The sequence below is a fragment of the Dermacentor silvarum genome, chromosome 7 (genome assembly GCF_013339745.2).
Source record: "Dermacentor silvarum isolate Dsil-2018 chromosome 7, BIME_Dsil_1.4, whole genome shotgun sequence".
NCBI classification, from domain to species: Eukaryota; Metazoa; Arthropoda; class Arachnida; order Ixodida; family Ixodidae; genus Dermacentor; species Dermacentor silvarum.
The window spans coordinates 116,872,847-116,896,017 of NC_051160.1; the positions used below are offsets into that span (position 1 = coordinate 116,872,847).

General features: G+C 45.1%; 1 protein-coding gene across 12 annotated transcripts in view; it reads right to left on the minus strand.

Moving 5' to 3' along the window:
• The window catches only part of LOC119458380 (mitogen-activated protein kinase kinase kinase kinase 5), a 153,861-nt gene that overhangs the window by 67,756 nt on the left and 62,934 nt on the right, over window positions 1-23,171 (minus strand). For 11 of the 12 annotated variants that reach the window (XM_037720213.2, XM_037720218.2, XM_037720216.2 and 8 more), the window contains exons 2-9: window positions 15,357-15,414; window positions 12,046-12,063; window positions 10,790-10,945; window positions 9,326-9,472; window positions 8,057-8,129; window positions 6,436-6,630; window positions 3,344-3,425; window positions 1,514-1,624 (exon numbers count right to left, since the gene is read on the minus strand). In XM_037720213.2, coding sequence (XP_037576141.1) covers window positions 1,514-1,624; window positions 3,344-3,425; window positions 6,436-6,630; window positions 8,057-8,129; window positions 9,326-9,472; window positions 10,790-10,945; window positions 12,046-12,063; window positions 15,357-15,414 — 840 coding nt within the window. The remainder of the gene's footprint in view (window positions 1-1,513; window positions 1,625-3,343; window positions 3,426-6,435; window positions 6,631-8,056; window positions 8,130-9,325; window positions 9,473-10,789; window positions 10,946-12,045; window positions 12,064-15,356; window positions 15,415-23,171) is intronic. The other variant, XM_037720215.2, reaches the window with a different exon arrangement.

A 23,171-nucleotide genomic window follows, 5' to 3' on the forward strand; every position in this document is an offset into this window, starting at 1 on the left:
CGTACCAGGCCTGCAAACAGCTCCTGTTTAACACCGCGCATTAGGTGCCGTAATTTCTTGTCCTCAGCCATGTTTGGGTCGGCTCGGCGGAAGAGGTGGGACATGTCTTCAATGTACATGGTCACACTTTCATTGTTCCGCTGGTTCCTCGCCTGAAGAGCGGCTTCTGCCCTCTCTCTGCGGTCCGTGCTCGGGTACGTTGCAAGCAGCTCTCGTCGGAAGTCGTTCCACGATGATAACGACGCTTCGTGGTTTTGAAACCATGTGCGTGCAGATTCCTCCAGCGCGAAGTACACATACCGGAGTTTCTTTGTTTCGTCCCAACCGTTACATCTGGCGAACACGCTCAAACTTTTCGAGCCAGTCCTCGGCATCCTCGAATGTGTCTCCGTGAAAGGATTCTGGCGTCAGGGGTGAGTCAACGACGATGTGAGGAGGGATCTCTTGAGTAGCCATCGCACTGGCTCCTAGGCTGACTGCTGCCGCTGCCCTTGCTGAATCGACGAGAGGACCAAACTCGGGGGCCTCACCTCGTATGCGGCGACTTGTCCGTTGGTGGACAGGCGTTAATTCCGCTGGCTCCAAACTTCGGGGATCCGGGTTACCTTCCCTGGCGCGTGTGGGGCTTGGAATCATACCCAGCACCTCCACCAGATATGTAACCAACAGTTACGACAGCCGTTTCTACAAAAACTAATTTATTCTGGGCGAACTTGTGCCCGTCAACTAAAGGTTGTAGACTCAAAACAAAAGCGTCCCTTGTTCTTCACTCCTTCGAACGTTGTTCTCTTCTTTTTCACCTCCTGTCGCGTGCCATTCATCCGAACCTCGAGCACGAGCCCCCGGTCGGTCAGCACGTGGTGTGGGTACGTGCGGCGCAGCGTTGCCTTGCGGTGCCCTGCCTGACGCCTATGTTGTGGCGGTTCTTTTGAGACACAGCTATGATGCGGCGGGCGTCTTTTCGTTCTCAGTATGCTGGCGGCAATATGAAGTGTTTTGGTAACACTCATCTCCAATCAATAAAAACAATGGATCTGACAAACATCTCCTTACAGATGTGCAGCACAGTTTACTGTTTAAGGAAATACACAGTTAATATTGTAACACTGAGATACGGCATAAAAGCCCACATGCGATTTTCTTTGCTTAAAACAAACACAAACACTTCGGCACCCCACTTTTGACATTCTCATCCTGTTTTTCCGTTTGCTCGTCTTGCGACCTCGTATATTTATTCGGCACATGACTTCAATAAACCTTCAGTTATGACAGTGTTCGTCTCCTCCCTACTTTTATCTGTCTCTGTAAATCATGATTACATCAGCCACTTTTCTCCAATATTTGTGAATAAATGGCCCAATTATACTGCCTTTATTAACTGGTAAACTGTTTCTTTCGACAGTGGATCGTACTGTCCATCGAGATTTACGACCACTGTGAAGAGATGATAATATAGTTGATGCGGTGTTACACAGTAAAGGGTCAGAGTACAACAAATGGGAAAAGCACGAACCCCATCATCGTCGGGGTCCAGTTCAGCGTAGTTGTTGTGCGGGTTGTTGACTTTCTCTAGGAGTTCCCGTGCCAGTCGCTTGGTCAGGTGGTCTCCGTTGAGGAAGGGGTGCTGCACCGTTCAGAGAGAGAAAGAGAGGAACGTTGAAGGTGCGGTGACCGAACCACACCTAGATTCTTTACTGGGGGTCACTACATACCTCCACATTATACCTGCTTAGAGACCCATGTGGGCACTGAGTTGGGGTTTATATGAATATAAGAGCACAGGAAAACCAGGATAATCCTCAGCTAGCATAAATAAACAGATTTAAGACGGAATGTACAAAGCTTGATTCATGGCTCGATCCCCCTAACTTGATCCCGAAGCAATTCAACGACTGTGAGAGAGACTGTACAGTGGAAGGTCCTGGATTACTTTTGACCATCTGGGATTCCTTAACCCGAACGTAAATCTAAGTAAACAAGTGTGTTTGCATTTCGCCTCAGTTTAAATGCGAACCCGTGCTCCACAGCAGAATGCCATAGCCTCTGCGCCACCACGGCAGGTAAAAGTACAAGGCAATGGATAAATATCATTACGCAATGTTACATGCAGTGCTCTGTGTGCTCACAATAACGAGCACTAAGAATACTGGCTACAGCATAGGGTATCACACTGCAGTCATATACAGGAATTACATATAGTCCAACCTTACGATAACGAAGTTGCACACTAGACAAACATACTTTCACTTTAAGCATTTACCTTCGCTTTAAGCGTATATTCGTTACATGCCAATGTCCATGAGCAACACTTTAGATGCATTTCATTACATCCAAGAAGTAGTTATATCCGAGCTCATTATACCGAGGTTCGATAAGCAGTCCAGAAGATTATTGCAATGCAAGATTGCAAGAGGCAAAGGCCATGAAGTGAATCCTTGTGCTAAATTGAGGCCGCGCTCTATATCAATAGCCTTCAGTTGTATCTCTTTCGGCGGATGCTCCCTGGCTAAGCAAGTGAGCAGACTGCCTATAACTCCAATGAGGTGTCATGCCCGACTTTATGCCAGACAAAAGTGAAATTATATCCACAAGTGATAAGTTGAGAGAATATGCCTTCTGAGGTCATATGCAAGGCATTGCAATATACATGTGGGGGCACAATGCACAAGTATGCGAGGACTGGCACCACAAATGCATTCTGTGAGAACGGCTTACTGCCAAGCACACACAAAAAGCACGCCTCTCAATGCCTCGCCACGCATGCGTCAGCTCTGAATATTTGGAGGAGAGACTGTGCAGTTGATGTGAGATGCTATGTTTGATCTCGTATACACAAGCAAATGTTATATAAATGCACTTCAAGTGGTAAAAATTAATGCAGAGCACATTGTCTTTCGATATTGCGACAATGCACCAACCAATCCAATAGCAAACTCGCTTAAAGTGGGCCTTGCTTGCATTGTAAAGCGCAAGATAATTGCTGTAAACATGTCAAAAACATGATTGCTCTGTACAGCTGTATAGCTCCATTTGTCAACACGAACTGCAAGTAATTTGGATGAAGGTGCGTCAATGCAGTCACTAGTACTGCTCATCAGGTCATCCAAGGGACATGGTACTAGGCATCGAGCTTGCAGTTCAAGGTGACGACATTGACCCTGTGATAGGTACCACGGAAGTGGTTCCTAAGGCATGTTCACACACTGACCTCATGCAGTACATTTGCTACTGGAGATGGGAGTACTAAGTTCATTATTTCATTACTCTCTGTTCCTATGCTTTGCCAGCTCTGCAATACTTGCACCACAACTATACAATACTTGTGGAGTGCAGCGTGCCTTACCATGAGTAACCGCTCGGCTGTGGGCCTCTTCTTGGGGTTCTTGGTCAGGGCCACCTTGACAAAGTGGTGGAAGTTCTGGGACCTGTGGCACGAAATGCGCAGGATTACACACAAGACACTACCAAAGGAGGTAGCAGATGCACAAAGCCTTTGTGATCCTTGTACAGATGTGTCTTTGTTGTGTGCAAGTGTGCGTCTGTGTGCATGTGCAAGGTAAAAAAAAAAACGGTCTAATTATATGGGGTTTATTGTCCCACAGTAACGCACAAGTAGGGGTGTGCCAATATTCAACACCTTTGAATTAACAAACCAAACTGTGCCCTTTTCGATTTGGTCGTCGATTCGAAAAGTCACCTTTCATAAGTATGAATTGTTCTTGATTCGTTTCTGAATATGTTAAAATGTCAACTGTGTGCAATCAAAAATAATATTGGCATGAGAACTTGCACAGTGGGAACAAGCTATGTCGCTCAGGGAGCCAGACTTGATTAGCTATACAGCGATCATTTGCACCCTGCGAAGAGTCCTGTGGATGCGAAGAGACTGCTTATTTGTTCTTAATGCTTCATCAGTGCTTTTAATAAACTATGCTTCATAACGTGCAATGCAATGACAGAAACTTGCTAATGTTATGAATGCTAGGATGTGAACATCGCTTATATGAATTATGGAAATGGCTGCTCTTTATTCAAAAAGTATTTTAAAGCATTCACCCTTTTCAATCTGAATTGTATTCAACAATTACAATTTTCACACCCTGACACAGGGGCCTCAATTACAGCCTCAATTAGACCTCAATTATACAGCCTGTGACAAAAACAGCTACACAGGTTCCTCAGTCAGCAAATCTTTCCTGAAAGGAAATTCAGCTTTCATGTAACTGTCAAGCGACCCCCGCTTCCCTCCAGGTCGCTTAACATACTAAGCATCGAGCTTGCAGTTCAAGGTGACGACATTGACCCTGTGACAGGTACCACGGAAGTGGTTCCTAAGGCATGTCCACACACTGACCTCATGCAGTACATTTGCTACATTTGCAGTACGGCCACGGCTGCGGTTGCTAGGCCCTGGCATTGCTGTTGCCAGGGCAACAGCAATGCGACCCGCGCATCTGCCGGCCTGAAAATAGCCAGTGCCTGGCTCTACTACCACACCAGTGCCGCCTCGACAGCTCCAGCAGGGATCATGAAACGGCTCGGTTGTTAGTATCAACCACCGCAGCCCGAAAACAGGTTCGCCCCATTTGAATTTGAGCACGCTGTAAGCTAATGGGACTTAGCCGGGACTTTTGAAAAATTCATCACTGTCACAGCTGTCCCTGATTTGTCGTCGGCGCGAAGTCGATCGACAGGGTAGACAAGCCGGTTGGTCGTTCCGTACTCAAGCGAACACAGTGAAGAGAGTCAGAGTCGGGAGTAAACAAAAAAACAAGATATTTATCCGCTGATAAATATACACAAATTAATAAAATAAAATACACTAGACAAACTAACACAACCTGAACTTAATATAACACAATGAATGAAGACAAGTAACTACGAGCAATTAACAGTAGATATACAAATGAAACATGGCGCAGATCAAATATACAAGAATACACTTAACAGTAATTGACTAAAGCAAAGTTCCAATGAAAACAAAGTTCAAAAGAAACAAACGATGTCATACGCGTGGCCGGGCAGCAGCAGCAAGTCCATAAACCATGAAGTCGACGCACAAAGCTTTCCCGAAGAATGCTGGCGGCCGATCTTGTCGAGGTGGATGCGAATTGCTGGGCTGGGTTTCCCGGGAGTCTAGATTGGACGTCTTCTCTCAAGCAGGTTGAGCTAACTTGAGGCGAACTACCTTAGCTTCGTTGCAGACGCTGGTTTGACGTCTCGTACGTCAACAAGTTCCTCGGAGTTCCCGACGTGGCCAGGCGGCCCAGGCGATACTGGACGGCACTAACCCCCCAACGGCTTCTCAGCAGCGCATAGGTTCAGCTTCTAGACTAATCAGCAGGGCCCAAAACCTGTGCTTAAATAGCCTCTCCTTTCCCTAGTTCCCTATGTAGGGAAACTGCCGGTATGTAGAGTTCTCCTAATTCACGACTCCTAGCTCCAAACAGTCTTGGCCGCGCCCTTTTCACCATGGGCGACAAACGGACGATTCTCCTCTCTCCCAAGGTCAAGGGCCAAAGTCGAGCCCGGCACTACCACGTGGCCGTACACGCACACTTCGGGGTCCGTAATCGGCGTGTCGCGTCTCGAATAGAGATGCTGCCCGTGAGGCCACGAGGCCTTCGACGCCCGTAATTCGGCGAGTCGCTAATCGAAATGATACGCCGCATAGTGAAGACCCCACGTTTTTGACGCCCGTAATTCAGCGTGTCACTAATCAGCGTCAAAACCACTCTCAAAAATATGTCGTTTCGTGGCAGTCGCTAATCGAATTTATACGCTGCATAGTGAGTGCACCACGTTGTTGGCGGCCGTTAATTGGCGTCAAAAACCCCTCGAACTCTCGAAAATATGCCGCTCCGTGACAATCACATCATCCCGGAATTCACATCAGGCGCGCTCGTATCACTGATTCTACTGTAATACTCTTTGCATTCATACCCTTGTTATAGCTGCACTTTTTTCTGAGGGATGTATGAAGTCAAAAAAAAAGAACCGTGATAATTGCACAAGTTGTAAGATAATTTTCTGTCACGACGCAATTCAGCTGACAGACTTCACAGCACAGTGCACAGCAACCAACTGTGTGGCTGGATGCGCAGGACCTTGTTCTATTCCAGCATGTCTTGAAGTCCAGCACATCTCTCGTGGTGGATGTAAACACTGGAGCATCAGATCGAGGGAAAGAGTCAAAACAATGCGACTGCTGCCGTGTGCTCTCCTCCACTTTCCAACAAAGCGCACTCACGAGAACCAGGTTCCAGCATGTTTCCAACAAAAGGCAATGTGCCCTGTGCAAAACCAGTTGCATAGTACTACCATGATGCGTTAAGAAATGAGATTTGCACTCTTTGCATCTGTGCAAACACAAATAGCATTCGCCTAATTCATATATAGTACTCAAAGGAACATGCATTAAAAGAAAGCACGTACCATTTGACCTTGTCCTTGAGCTGGGGTGGCTTGAAGCCCGACTTGGACATGAGGAAGAGGGCCCGCATGGGGTGCAGGTCAAACATTGGTGGCTGCAGCTCCGCCAGCTCAATGGCCGTGATGCCCACCGCCCAGATGTCGCACTGCTGGTTGTAGCCACCCTTGCGCTCCACAGCTGCTACCTCGGGCGCCATCCTGCACGCACGGAGTCATTCAGCCAACAGATTGCTCGTCTTTTGTGTTGGGTGCCGAGCATGGTGTGGGTGGCCAGGATTAACACGTTTACTGTGGAAGCACTTTAAGAGGCTTCTGTGCATTGTCACCCACTAACAGATCACAGGTCGTATCCTTTAAGTTGCATTATACCCACTGGTGAGAGAGGCAACTGTGCATGTTAATGCGAGAGCACTCTTTTCCTACAGCTGTCCACTTTTGGCCCGGCTGAGTACCTGTCTGGCCTCAAAACGATGACCGCATAAAAAGAAATCCAGAAAACTTTCTGGGGGGAACCGAACCCATGCCTTTAGCATAGTAAGCAAGCAACTATCCTTAGCACAATGCTAACAGTTCACAAGGGGTGTGGAATTGTACGCCACATACTTCAACATGCACCATTCCGTGGTCGCTGTCTTGTGCTCAACAGATGAAGTGAATGATGATGTAATGGAGAGTTGAATAACATGTGTGTGTATGAGTGTTGTGCGAGTTGTGCCACGTAGTTTCAACAATCATACTAGATGGATTAATTTTTGTTCAACCTCTGGGGAAACAATAACGCAGCCACAGCAGCCGCCACTCATATCTGTAACCTTGTAATCGACTGCAAAATAACATAACCATTCAGTCATCTAGTGGGGCAGTCAAACCTGGTTAAACAAACTCATATCTGGCTCAAAAATACTTTCGTTATTCCCTATATTAGCACATGAGCTGATATCGGCGAATAAAAATTTCTTTATCAGGTCATGCCAGAGAAACTCAAGTCTCTGACAGGACAGCAAAGGGTCTTCTGTCAACATTGATGGCCCATTGGCAGCTTGTATGGCATGTGAACGCCTAATAACAAAAACACTCTGCACTGTTTTAAATGTGCAACCGTGCGACCATGCAGGATAAGCCTGTTGACTTGCCGGCTGCGGGACTCGCATTTCTGCTACGAGAATACAAACCTTCAGGTGCAAGCAAACTATTAATTTTCGCTTCACTGTAACCTACATTGCCTCGGCTCTTGCATTTAAGGTTTCCTTACAGGAGCAGAATTAAAATAAAGCATGTCGAACAAAATTCTTTATTTGCTTTAGTATACCCAATAATTCCTTATACCCAGGTTAAGCTGCGCCTTTGTATCCCATACACAGTTGGCTACATGTAAGCGGAGGATGGATAAACGGTGGACCATTAGAGTTACAGAATTGGTGCCAAGAGAAGGGAAGAGCAGTCAAGGACGGCAGAAAACTAGGTCGGGTGACGAAGTTAGGAAATTTGCAGGGGCAAGTTGGAATCGGCTAGCGCAAGACAAGGGTAATTGGAGATCGCAGGGAGAGGCCTTCGTCCTGCCGTGGACATAAATATAGGCTGATGATGACGATGATGAAGCGGAGGCCAATGGATGTGAACTCACCAATAAGGTGTTCCAATGAAAGACTTCCGCTTGCTGATGGTGGCAGTGATCTGGGCAGACACGCCAAAATCGGCTGCAGAAGAGAAGAAAACAAAACACAGATCTCGTCAAAATACTAGAACAACAAAACAAAGGGTTTGGAAGATCAAAGGCCTTTGATAAGTGTAGTTTCTTTTTTTCTTTTTTTTATGTAACTGCTATCCCAGTTCTTACTGTACCGTAAACGGCCACGTGTCAGTTTCTTTTTATATGTTTTTACTTCGCAATGTCTTGACAAACTGAAACTGACAAAGTTTATTCAGCCTGTCAAGATTAAAATTTAAAGCAGGTAGGTGAATCAAATATGATGAATAACATTCCAATGAAGGCAAGGGCAAGTAGCCAGAAATTTACAGTGTGCACCTTTGTTAATGGAACATTTAAGAATTATTGTGATGGCATTACCTGCAAAGTCCCAATACCCATTTCAACAGAGTTTTCACATAAATAAATCATACTATTATATCCCAAACCGCTCATACTTCTTGAATTGGCCGACTAGTTATCATATCACAAATTTACATCTAAGCTGTGGGGCATGTTGAACTATAGTGCTCCAGATAAATAAGCATCACCAGAGCTTTAAAAGTGAGCAAATATCGCATGAGCATTATTTTTCCTTTCCAGTGCATACCTGCCAGCTTCTAACATTTTATCATAAAATGCATGATTTTTGCATCTTATTTACAATTGTCATAATGACACCAACATTTTACACCTTTAGATTTGGTTTTGGTTATAAACAACATTAAAGACAACATCTGAAAACATAACATTATTTCCTTCGTGATTGAAATTGAGTCTTATAAGTACCGAGGGGGCCAACCAAAACCCCTCCTCCTTATCTCCAATCCCCCGATGAACACAAAATGGCTTTATAATCTTACTGCACTCTACAAAAATGCTACAAAAGGCCATGAAATCATGACAGGAGCAATACTTGATTACCTGCAACTACATTCATAAGAGCAGGTGCATTCAAAAACAGTCTTGTAAAATGATGCCCTTTGTTATTAGACAAAATCCTTGCTTTCTATATAAGCTGCTGCTGCTTTCTATATAAGCTGCTATTCGTTATCAGCGTTCAACGTGGTCACAGATGTGGCCTATGAAGGTTTAAACTGGAGCGATGCAGAGAATGCCTGAATTATTTGACACCCTGTTCAGCAGCACTGCAACCCTCAAGAAGGGAGTCGAGAAGGCAAATCGGAAAGAGGGGGGTGCACTGACCGAGCTTGACGTCACCATCGTCGGTCAGGAGGATGTTGGCGCCCTTGACGTCCCGGTGCATCTTGCCCACATAGTGCAGGTAGGCAATCCCTTTGAGCGTCTCCCGGCACATGTACGCTATCTGCTGCTCACTCAGGGGACCCGTGACTGCGCAAGATGGCCGCAGAATGACAGGAGTGAGGGGTCGGTGTGGCACTGGCTTCTATATCACAACAACCATGCATTGGTAGACAGCTGCTTAAGCATACACGGACTTATCAACTATCCACTGTTTCTTTTTTTTCTTGTTCAAAGATTTGCACTGGAGTGTGTTGTGTATGCTGCACCAAGATGTGATGAAGCCATGAGTAACAGTGCTCGCTGACATTACCTCACATTAAGTCAATCCATGTGGCAGACTCGACGCATAGTGAATGGTTGCAAGGCCAATAATAAATAAGTATGCACTTTCTACACAGCCTGCGTACCTGCAACTTGGGCAACTATGCCAACAATGATGCAACGTCAACGGCACAGCAACAAGTAAGCACACACACACAGTTCTGAGAATTCTCAGCTACAAATGCACAAAGGCTGAATTTACCCCTAATGACAATGTCTACCTTTTCGTGAGCAATATCGTTTAGGTCACAGGTTGCTTGCAGCAATGGAATTGTATTTTGTAACTGCTGGTACTCCGCAGCCTGAACAAATAATGTAATCCAAATTAGCCGTTCTAATCAACTGTTTGACACTTGTAATCATGAATAAGCAATACCTCAAACAGAATCTATCTTTTCCTTATAGATGGGGCCTCTTTGCATAAAATTGTCATTTCACAGCAAGCAAGGTGTACAAATCCAATGTAGAAACACGAAAACCACGCCGAAACAAAAAGTCTGCATACCACGCATCGGTATAATTTTTGCCTTCAAAAGTAAATACCTCAATAAATACAGTTGACGCACATTAGTTCAAACTGCAACTTTTAATTTAAATTATCACAAATATGAATAATCTGTAGCCAGATTAAATGGCCCAATAAAATAGATATGGGCTATCTACAGAAAGGCGCACATGCTCAGTCCCATCCAAGAAGGTACAAGACCAGAACGGGTGGCCTGGTTGGTGGAGCCATGTTGCAGTGGCACCCACCCACATCAACACCAGCCCGGTTAGTCAACACATGGACAATCTCACCATGCAGGCCTCACAAAGGTGCTCTCCCGACACAATCAAGGTCACGCTGCTTTGATATGGGTAGCCAAGCAGTTTCGATAAAGGGAAACCTTGTTTGAATGAAACAGCTTCAAAGTGCACTGAGAACATAGCAACTCCGCCAAATTTGTCTGCGCAAAACCGAATTTTTAATTATCAGAGCTTGAATTAGCAAGGCTTGAGTGCAGTGTGAAGAAGCGCTTCCTGCAGTGCAACTGCACAATTTTGTCGGAAAAAAGAAGACGGAGCGAAGGGAAGTGGTCTCACTGTGGTAGATGTCCTGTAGGGATCCTCCTCCGCAGTACTCCATGCAAATCCAGAGCTTGTCCCGCCGCAAGTAGGAGCCGAAGTAGGCCACGATGTTCGGGTGCCGGCAGTCCTTCATCATCAGGATTTCCTGCTGGATGACTCCAAACTCGTCCCCTGCAATCCAAGCAGAGCGAGCGAGTGACGATTCTGAAATGCTGCCAAAATCACCTTCCTCAAGCTTTCCTTGGAGCCATATTTGGTAAGACTTCCTTAATGTGCCATTTTTTTTTCTTCATCCAATTGTTTTTTTCTTTTCCTCCACTATGTTGAGCAAGATACCATCGATTTTCATTAATCTGATCACAGTTTAATAATTTTCCGGTTAATTCCTTCCCTACCAAAAGTCCCAGTCAGTGCCCAGGCACTACTACGGACCACAACGTGTGTTGTTTTGAGCCTGAAATTGGCCCTCACTAATTAACAGTTAGATAAAGATAAAGGATTTGTGTAAGTGTGCCATCGACTGCGCTCACAGATAAAGAGTTAGATTATTTGAACATCACACATGCCTATTGATATGACGTAGATGTAACAGTGGTTCTATGATGGTGTGACTAGGTGACAACAGTGCTTCTGCACTTTACTTCGAGTGTTTTAATTGCGCAGTCCTCTATAAGTGTTCTTTCAGCAAATAAAATCAGTAGGAAGTCACTGCTGTCCGTGTTGCTTCCAGTTTCTTATCTCGGTCAATGATTAGTGTTGTGCTGTAAGTATACTCACTGTGTGATTCATACATAACTGTTTAGTGCATGTCATTGCATTGAAAAATGAAAGCAGGGGGAGAAAACGCTCCAAAGATTGATTCACGAAAAAGAAAAAAAAAAAACGCTCAAACATTTGGAGCAGTACAATAAGAAGATTAAGTGGAAAGAATGTTTGGACAAATCGCAGGCTTTCAATGTTAGACACACACACACAAAAAAAAAATACAAGTCATCTGAATTGTTACAGATCAATGCCGTTGTTCACACTGCAAACACAAGTCTTCTATATTAGCGATGCAGGGCAAAGAACAGACTGTGTAGGTTAAGTTAAAAGAAAAACACACATATATTACAGATGTGAGTGAACTGCATGCAAGTATGTATGTGTTTCGAGTTGGATGCTTGTCCTTGCTTGAAGTAAAAAAAAAAACAAAAAAAAATAACACTCATGGTAGGTATTCAAAGTGCAGACCAGCAAGCTAGTAAAGACACACGCTTAGAAAAACTCACATGTCCCATAGCGCCAACCTAGAAAAGAACAGCAGTCAGTATGTAAACTGCATACAGAGGCATTTTTATTAAAGCCAAGCAATGTTGAAATTCAACATTTGCAAATGTGCATTTAAATAGACACTAAAAGAAACGTTGCAATCAGCTATTACTTGTAGTACATTCTTGCAATCTGCAAATCAGCCAGTCTTACCAAAAGTGGACTGATTTGGCAGCTAGAAATGAGGCAGAATGAAGGATTGGCCGTCGACCTATTGGCTCGCCATGACACCATGGTTTATGACTGTACTCAGGGCCAATTAACTGCTCATCAATTAAGAATTTGCAAAAAATGCCACTGCATGTGCACACACTAGAAAGGCATTTTCCAACCAAAATGCTCCAGACCACAAACAAGTGGAATGAAGTATTGTTTCCATTAAACAGCTCTGCCTTTATCCCCGTACGAACTCTGCACGCCCCTCTTCTCTGTGATGGTGCAGCGGTGGTAAGCGCTATTGAATGGCCAGGTGTGGGGGAACTATGATGGCACTAAATTTTCTGAATAATTCTCGGAATGCCTTTGTGCTCGCACTTCCTCCCTAGATGGGAACCGTGTTTAGAAGAAGAAATGCAGTCTGTGAAAGAGAGTTCTCAGTTGAGAAACAGCCTTGCAAAGCAGCTGCCTTGCAGATTTCGCAAGTGGTTTTTTGCTGAATATGCACCACTGTGAAAAAGTCTGTAGTGCGGGATCCCATTTGTACAAATGGGATGGCGATAGTCTTTCTCAATCCTCAATGACAGAAGTTATGTAACTGCAGCATGCGAAAGCACTCAATCGACACTATAAGCACACCAGCTGCCTCGGTATTACTTCACTGCTGTACAAGACGACAGAACACGTGTTACGTTTTTGTGACTTTCATAACTATGTCCAATGCAACATTCTTCGGAGTGTGTTAAACCGACTAGATCATCGACCACATTCAGCGAAAAATATCCTTGGACCATGGCCCCACGTGTCACAGGCTTGTACAGTGATGCAGTCATTGCGACAGTTAACGAAATCGACTGGCCTCGGTGACCGATTGTTGACGTGATGAAGAGCTGCACGTGTTTGCATTGCTAATACCTACCTTCCTCCCCGCCTCTCCTTTCTTTCTTTCATTCCTTTGCCCCCTTTCCCCTGCGTAGGGTAGCAAATCGGATGCGCGCCTGGTTGACCTGCGTGCCTTTCCTTCCTTGTTTTCCTCCTCCTCCTCAGGGTTGCTTGGCACACATATGGCCAGGAAAACCTTGCTTTCCAACCAAGTGCCGAGGTTCCCGATTCTGGCACTAGAAGTCACTATGAATTTTGCAACTGGTTCAGTGCAGTCTAAACTAAGCAATGACTCATCCTCTTTGTTGTTGTTGTTTATTAATTGCACACAGATGGGAATGTGTGACTCACCCCCTGGCCGTTCTTTAATATCTTTACAGCACAAAAAGAAGAGTGAGAGAGACAGACTCAGGAATGAAAATTTGCCCCCCCCCCCCCCTTTTGCCTACTAATATAAGCCTTTTTTCTGATTAGCATGTGTTCGTAGGCGAGTCAATTGGACATTCTTTGAGCTGCAATGTGGCACTGTAGTGTCTTTGTCTGTTCTGCCCTAAAGCCCAAACTCGTTTCCTGCTAAATAAAAGCAATGGGACCTTTGAAAGAATCATTGGCAAGTCTAATCTGATCATGTCTTTCGCCTTAGAGTCCCTTGCAGTGCAAAGACAAATGCATTTTCAAGTAAGAACACGCCACACAGTACATAACTGGAGGTGAAAGTGCACAAGCAGATATTACTTAGAAATATTGGCCAACAACTCTGCCTTGCTGGTTGGACGACAACAGAAAGCAGTTAAAGAACCTGGATCACACAAAGCTCACATGGAGTTGTTGGATTCCTATGAGACATACGCATAAAATCAGAAACAGAAGCCTAGATTGAGAAACAAAAATATAATGTGCACAAATAAAATGCACTGTAAAAACAGACACTCCTGTATCAAAGGCACTCCTGTATCCTGTTTCAATCCTCCGTGTAAATGTTCTCTGCTGTGAGAACTTAGTCTGATTAACGAATAAACTCTCCAACAAAAGGATGTCATTATGACATTCATTTCCTTACAAAAATTGATTCATCACAGCGGCAAAAGTATCGAATATTACTACAGTAAAAGCAACAAGTCAGCCTCACCATCAGGTGCGACAGCTTTTTTAAAATCCACTAATTTAATGCCCCAGATTTCCCCACGGGTGTGCCATGCTGCATTACCATTTCTTTGTTAAAATTTTGGCTTTTTTGTCTTGTATATTACCAATTATAATTTCATTAAACAAAAAAAATCTAGCCAACAGCATAAAGGACTCCCTATCTGACTTGTATTCTTTTGTTTCTATGATATGACACTGCACTGTTACACTAAAACTGAGTCAAAGGGGCCCGGTTCCCTTTCTGTCCTAGTGCTACACATTGGTGATTCAATGAGGCAAGCTTCGAAAAATGAGGTCATGAAGATGTGATGCTACTGTCATCAGCTGCAGAGTAAGGAAAAGAAATGGCCATCTCCATGGCATGCACCTCAAGCATGTTGGCCCGATTGCTGTATGAGGGCTAACTACCCGAGTGCACCAAAGTTCTGTGGAATCGCAATATGATTGCTTCAGGGTATGTTTCTTAAATGTTATCAACCAAACAATAAACATTCACATCAGCAAGTAGTGGCAATAGAAAGCAATGAGCCAGCCCATTTTATCACTTTTCATGTCCCCAATGTGTTCAAAAGTCCACTAGTGAATCCAGAGAAGGGGCCCTCAGGGCCTGTCCCCGAGGGCCCCTTCTGTGCTGTTTATTTCATATTCCAGTAATGTACCAACCAGGGCCGGTATTTTGTAGCAATGCCTTTCCGATGCTAATGCCTTTTCGCGCTTGCTCATTGGTCAGAGCGACGGTCCTCTCACATCATCAACAGGATCAGCCGGCCATGAGCGGTGGATGATAAGACTAGTATAGAATAAAGCATAACGCATCGCCACAAAATACCGGCACAGCCGAGTCATGTATGCTTCTGGAGAAAGAAATCAGAAGGGAGCACTGTTCGATATTCAAGCACATAGGGACTCTACTTTTAATCCACATCAGAACACACCCTTTGTTTTCATATGTGTAAGCTTGGCTAATTATAGCCACAGCCCAGCCATCAGTGTATGCCATGGCAGAAATTGATTTGGTGGCTCACGAAAGCTGAATGCATTAACCGAATGCACCCAACCTACCTCAAGCATGTCAAACCATACTGACCTGGCTCCAACTTGATGACTTTGATGGCCGCCATCTCACCGGTGGATAGCCTCTTCGCCTGCAACGAGAGCAAAGAGGAAGCACTTTGTGAGCACAGGTAATGCCTGTCACGTAAACATTCATTCACTGTTTCATATTGGTGGGGAAAGGAGCAAGACACGATGAGCACAGATCAGGCATGTGGCTTTGAAATTGCTGTAAGACAACAGCGACAAACGTTTGCTAGATATCTGAAGACCTTGTATGTCGTTGGGTGGGCTTTGCGAATGAATTACAGAAGAAAAGGAAAAAACATCTCATGGCCATCCTACAGTCTCAAATATGTACACCCTTGACTGCAAAAAGTTTTCAGAGCATGAAATCTGCAAAAATAATGCCATTTTGGTGCAGCTAACACTTACTTCCCCACATTGAAAGGCTCACATTTTACTTAGCCATATGATTACTGCATACTATGACTAAATTACTGGCTAAAAGCTGAAGCCACAAGCGAAATGAATTTTTTGTCAAGATCTGTGCATTTGTGACCTTTCTAAGAACCTTTGGGACAAGGTGTACATATGTAGGCCGGTTACTTGACAGGTATGCATAGCCATTTAAGCCATTGTAATATTTTCAAATTCAAAACTCGCACACATACAAAAAAGAGTGGCACTCCACCAATATGCATAAATTCTGGCCGTGCAAAATAATCCAGGGTGAAATTTCCTTAAGGCAACAAATCCAGGTTGAAATTTCTTTAAGGAACACCAAGCAGCAATCCTGAAACCAATACGAGCTTCTAAATCACCAGCCTATGCACGATGCAGGTCAAAGGACTCTCCCAGTGATCTCCCATTACCACTGCTGTGCTAAACTGAGCCCACTTGGTATGCACAATTTCCGCAATCTCAGCCCTCTACTTATTTATCTGCTGCCCCCTCACTGTGGTCTTTTTTTCTTCTTCTTTTGTCACCAATCCTGTTGCTCAAAACAGACTTACTTACCCATCTCCATTTTCTTTCTATTTATTCTCAGCTACTGATCGCTATCTGCACTGTTTCTTTCTTCATATTGCACCAATAAATTTCCTTTCTGTAGCTTTCCTTAAGGGATCCTCTGTTAGCCTCAAAGTTACCCACGGATTACTGCTGGCAGAATGAAGACAATAGTCAAGTCCAGATTCAACGAACACCTTCATTGCACAAAATGTGTTCGCTATATCAGCAAGTTTACTATAGCTGGACTTGCCCTCAAAATTATCAATACAGAAGTCAACAATGCGCACAGGAGACACCATATTTCCAAAAATGGTGCTCACCACATTTACTGGCAGAAACTCGCGACTGAGCTCCATTTGAGTAATTACCAGCTGACTATGATAGCCAACAAGTTTGTCAAGCTGTTGACGTGGTTGTAGTTAAAACCCCTGGCCTATACAAAATGCTTGAGCGAGCTTTGAAGCTTACAGCAGACGATGTCGAGATCATTGGGGCCAACCCACACCACGTCAACACACTACCACGCCATGGCTTATTCCGTTCTCTGTAACGAAACTGAGAAGGGCACCAGGCCGTTACAAGTGGCTTTCTCATAAACTCCTTGCGAAACATTTTGGTCGTTGAGAAACTGTTCATAGTAGCGCAAAGATCGCTCCAGATGTGAATGTTATATATGGGCTCGACTGTAGTCCTTTCCAAGGATCAGGCTAACTCTCGTTTATCGCATTCAAGTTACAAACCCCTAGCCCCCCTATCTGTCATGACACTGATGCTGCAAGTAGTGTTGTTGTGAATTTAAGGAATGCTCTGCAGGAAAGCGACACGTGGAATGCCAATGCAATTCACCACATGTTTAGGGACAGACGTCAAAAGGAAGGAGTGCATTCTTTTTTTTCATTGGCGTTGTTATCATGCTTCTGCCATGTGTGGACGAATGTCTTTCCCTACAATGTTAATCTTGTGCAATGACTATAGTGGGATACTGTTTGACACACACTGTAAATAGTTATCAAACTGCCAGTCATTCCTACTAGACATATACAATTACCAAAGAAAATTAACAGGTGCATAGCCACTGTTGTAGTTCATTTGGTAAAGCAACACGCATTCAGACCTGGCCACCTCAAAACTTGAAAAATACTACAGTCAAAGCCAAAAAAAACAGCAATCTGGTGAAATATATTAAAAAATCACGTGCCATTCCACTGCTGTGAAGGTGGATTGCCAGCACACGACATAAAGGTGACAGAATTTCGATCAAAGGTATGAGAAAATGTTATTTCTCTTGAGCGGCGACGGCGGTCATCCCGAAGAAAGACACATGCACACTTTTATTTTGATCAGCGGTCTTGATCGGCAGCATACATTTGCGTGGAAGACTACCGCCACCTCAGGGAGCCGGAGGAAACTAGACACGCACGACAGGACCGCCACGCCAGGAGAGCGGAAGGAAACTAGGGACGCAAGCGCTTGTAACGACGACAAAGAGAGGGCATGCGAGCTTACACATGGCCGACGTGGGTCGCACAGTGGCAAATCTTTGAGAAACCCTTATTATCTACCCGAGAGTCTACCGATTTTGAAAATGGTGCCTATTGATATCTACTGAATATGCATATCGAAGTGATGAGACGTATAAGCTTTTGCACAGAATGAAGTGATTTTGCATCAAATTCGGTAGCTTACTTTTTACACCCTCAGATCTGTTGACGGACACGAAAAATGGATAGCACCCTAGTCATACACAGCTTTGCTGTAAAAGTTGTATCATTATACAAGGTGTTTGATGTTTATTAAAGACTCGCATACTTTGTTTTATACGGACGCTGTGAACAGGCCCTCTGCTCTACATAGTTGCAGCAAAAAAAATTATTTGTGCCACAGAAAAACAGAAATGTTTATGAAGTTAGCTCACGAAATATTCGCGTATTTGTTCGTTTGTGTGTGTGTGTGGGGGGGGGGGGGGAGAGAAAAGAGAGGGGGGATTTTGCAAAGAAAACAAAAGGTACAAAGAAACGCCGTGCAACCTCCTCGAAGATCAAAGCGGTCAGTGCTCCTGCTGCGCAAACACACAGCGTTTAAGACGGCAGCGCGCGTATTTGTAGGTTGGCGGCGGCGAGAAAGCCGAGAAATCGGCCGGACAGGGCGCTCGTGCTCGCTGTCCCTTCTTCCGCGGGGACACCGCGGCGCCTCCTTCCCGCCTGATAAATGATGCTTGATGGTACGGACGAGCGACACCAGAGGGCTCACGTGTCTCCTCCTCGAAGAAGAATGATGCGGAACGACACGCGTGGGACACGCTCGTTCCTCACCAATTGCATGCAGTGAGGCGGGAACCCCGGAATTGTGGGACCGAGCGCGTTCAACACGGCTCTAACGCGGCACCGCTTCTCTCTCTCTCTCTCTCTCTCTGTCTCTTTTTTTTTTTTTTTCCAGTGCTTTCTAGAGTTGACGTCAGAAAGACAGCGTATGAGCGGACGTACGTAGTTTGTGCTTTGTTTCTTTGGTGTTTTGACCCTAGTTCTACCGCTTCGCTTGTGCTGCACAGAATTAGTGAACCGAAGTAGGAAAAAGGTGCCTCGACGTTTAGCAACCAAGCTACGGCGGCGCAGATGGCAAATTGGCGTAAGCGCGCGTCTTCTTCCGGAGGATGACGGATTGCGCCAGTCGATCCTCGGCTACGCAAATGTAGTTTGTCGGGCGAGCCTTTACCCCACCGCGAGGACACAAATCATGGATACCTGCCAACCTGTGAACTTCAAGTATACTCCCGTAGACACGACAAAAAAAGAACATGAAAAAAAAAGGGGGGGGGGGGCATGCATTTTATTAAGGTTTGAATTGAGCCCACACAATTTGTTGGAGACACGCACTTTATAAAATACGATTGATCAAAAAACTAGAAACAATTAAGAGTAGGAAATTAAAAGCAAACCTCTGTTTTTAGGTCACCGTGACTTTTTCAGCGAATCTGCTGTTGCCAATTTCGCTTACTTCACGAACTTGTCTGAACAAACTTATCCGAAGCAATTACGCTGCTACGTGATGGTGACAAAGGTACAATGGTATCATCAAAATTTCTTTGTTGTATGCAGTTTTTTTTTAATGATATTGCGCAGCCCGACCTTTCAACACCTTCAAAACTTTGTTTCGCGAACAGAATCTATTTTTCCGTAAAACTTGACGCAACATTCGTAAAATCGTAGACCTAGCAAATATTCCTACACTTTACGAAATAGTCAGGAGGACTGGCAGGTATACGCAAATGACTACAAACGCCTGCAGCTGGTTCGCACCTAAGCACGCGTATATACGTATAACTAAGGTCCCTAGATGGGACCTTAGTTTTGAGGACTTTTCGACCCCTGGCAGCGCGCTGCAGCTCATACTGAACGCGACTGTAGGTGCGCATCATCTGCAAAAACGACTAGCAACCTCAGCTGGCTCACAGGAATAGCATCCACGAACAAAACTTGAAGGCGGGCAGAACGCCTTCGTAAGCAGCGGTCTCTGTGTACATACGCGCTAAACCTGAAAACGCCATCAGCGGATTCTGCGAGGTTTCTGCTCATCGCGCACGGGTTCAATAGCAACCGTATACACGGAGAGGATATTTTGAGCTGTCAGGTTTCCCTATCATGCCGTACGGCAATCGGAGGCCTTACAACTACCATACTCCACATTACCGGGCGGAATTACCTAATCACCATAGCGCATGCGACAAGGTGCCTTTTCACGCGTTAGTACAAGGGGTGGCTACAACATGGCCGCAGTTGCTTGCCAAAACCCGTCCATTGCGACGCTCCGTTAATTCCAGCCTTCTAATTACGCCATCTTCAGTTACGAAATGCACAGACAACTTCCTGCCAGAAGAAATCTGGCTCCCAGGTAGATGATGTCCAGCCGACTTGCGACCAGCGAAAGACTAGAAGATGCTGAGAGCGCGCACCGGCTTTTAACAGCACTGCGACTTCCTCCTTTATTTCCTGGAGCTACAGTTACCATAACAAGTTGCTCATAACGGCAAATTTAACATCCGCAGCTATACCATTAGTGTTGCAGAAATATTGAAGAGCGCGTGTCCAGTGTCCCCAGGCCTACCGAACGCCAGCTATTAGAAACCGGTGCGCAAGTGTTCGTGACCAAGCGTGACTGGCGAAAGCAAGAACGCGATTAGCGACGCAATTAGTTTGCCAGCATCCCTATTTGCGATTCTACTCGCGGTCGGTCCACAAGTGTGACGTCATGGCTCAGAGCACAGAGGGCGCGTGTCCTGTCCAGGCGACGCCATAGCTATTATTGTGTAGCGCGCTTCGGCAAACAATATCCGCAGCAGCTGCACGTAAGCCAACCAAGCGAATGAGCATAAACTTGAATACAGTTTAATGCCCTTGGGATACGAGAAACAAGCGGAGAGATTGAGGAAGTGCTGGGATTTAAGAGCTGCCAAGAATACGCGAGGAGCTCTATAGGGATAGGAGGAGTGTTGAAAAAGGGAAACGGAAATGTTAGGGATAGAAGGAAGTGTATACGTCGCATACATTTCCCCCCCCCCTTTTTTTTTTTCAATGTGACACACGTCACCACAACGATACAAAGCGGCAGTGCTTTCTTCCTGAAGTCAGTGTACATATCCATCCATATCGATAGTAAGTGGGAGTTTTGTCCCCTTTCTTCGGCGTCTGCGTGTTTGTGTATCTGCTATGTCTGTCTGTGTCCGTCCGCTCTGTCTTCCGAGACACACACATGGAGCGTGGCTGGCTGCATCTATCCATCTATCTATCTATATCTATCTATCTATCATTCGTAATTTTCATCAATTACATCGCGTCTAATATTTCTTCCAGTGTCAGATTATACGCGGATGACTGCGTAATATACAGGGCAGTCAGCACAGATAGTGACATGCAATCACTTCAACAAGATCTTGATTATGTCACCTTATGGTGTAACACATGGGAACTAGGTCTAAACGCAGATAAAAGCTACCACGTAACATTTAGCAAAGGGAAGCGCATACTGAACACAAGGTACATACAGTCGGTAATAAGGTACTTCGAAACGTAGCCGAAGTCAAATATTTAGGGGTGCTTCTTTCGGAAGATATTTGATTTCATCAGCATATCAATAACACCGTAAAAAAAAAAAAAAGCAGCCAGCATGCTTAGCCTTGTAATTCGGAATCTTCGTGACGCTCCTCAAATACTGAAAATGGCGACGTACCGATAACTATAAAAAGACCACTCTTGGAATACGCGTCCAGCTTGTGGGACCCCCATCAAAAATGCCTCTTGATAAAACTGAAGGTATACAGAATCGTGCGGTGAGGTTTATATTAAAACAATATTCCCGGGGAGCTAGTGTCACACAAATGAAGGCTATAGCATTGGAATCAAACCTCTTGACAGAAGGCGGAAGGAAAACCGGCTGAAACTAATGCATGCAATTTATAATAACGTCACTTGTATGAACAAATTTAAATATATAAAACCTCCCCACTACATCTCAAGCAGGAGGGATCACAGCTGTAAAATTAGAGAAATTAAATGTCGTACAAATTACACGAAACACTCTTTCTTCGCAAAGACAATGTCTGAATGGAACACTTTACCAGAGGTGGTGGTCACAGCTGACGGTGTCCACTCCGCTCTACTGATCAATAATTTGTAATTAATAGAGTTATTCTTGCACTGTGCAGTTCTTAGGCTTGTATAACAGTTTTCGAAATTACCCCCCGAATGCATCGTTTATAATCATCATATCTTCAACTGTTTGTCTGTTTGCTTATTTGTTTGTTTTTATTATCTGCACCCACTCCTGCTGTAATGCTTCGGCGCTGCAGGATATGTTGTTAAATATCTATGTATTGCATTCTATATTATTATTTTCTATTATATTCTTTCCTATCCTATCCCGTCCCGTCCCGTCCCGGCACGTCCCATCCGTCCGTCTGTCAGGCACACGACTGTCCCTCCTTATGTTGTGACAGCCTGCCTGCCGGGGCAGCCACAGTGCACCAAACTACGGCTACAAGCTTCCCTTTCCCTCCTGACGCCACGGTGCAGCCGAAAGACGACACGCGTGGCGGGTGGCCAAGTTAACTTTTTTTTTTTTTTCCCCTTCCTTCTTGGACTTAGGAAGGAGGCAGGCGACGGCCTTGGCTCGCAAAGAGCGAGCATGCAGCAGAGCGAGCGCACACTTTCAGCCAAACACGGCAACGCGCGCGCGCCGACGAGAGACACGCGACGCTCGAAGGAAGGAAGCTTGATGCGGACCACATGACGGCGACAGCAGTGGCAACGACGGCCAGCAGCAAAGCGGGCCGCAGAAGCAGAGCACGTGCTGCTCGCATTCCGCGCCTGCAATGCGAGGCTCGTTCCCGAGTCACGCAACATTTCGCTCAATTCCGAGGACGTGTGTGGCACAAGCGGACGGGCGGGCACGTCGTAATGTAGACGGGACAACTTGAAAAAGGTTAGCTGCTTTCAATGAGGCTTGGTGACGAGGCAAGCTTGTCGTTTATCTGCGAGTGCAAAGTTGCACTACACAAGTTGCAAGAAGACACGGAAGAAGACTGAATGAGTCACGAGAAGGAAGCGCTCAAACTGCCAATTGAAATTTGTTACCAGAACAGACCAGCGTGGAGAAGTCATCGGCCCCTGTATATGGTCCGTGAATAAGGGATTCATAAGAATATAAACAGTAAATTTGTGTTTCGCATTTTTATGTTTCGCATTTTTCGAGAAATTTGACACTAAACTGATCTATAGACCTCTGTGTCGTCCCAGACGGCCGAAAGCAACCTTGAGGTGCGTTTCGAAATCAGTGATATTGC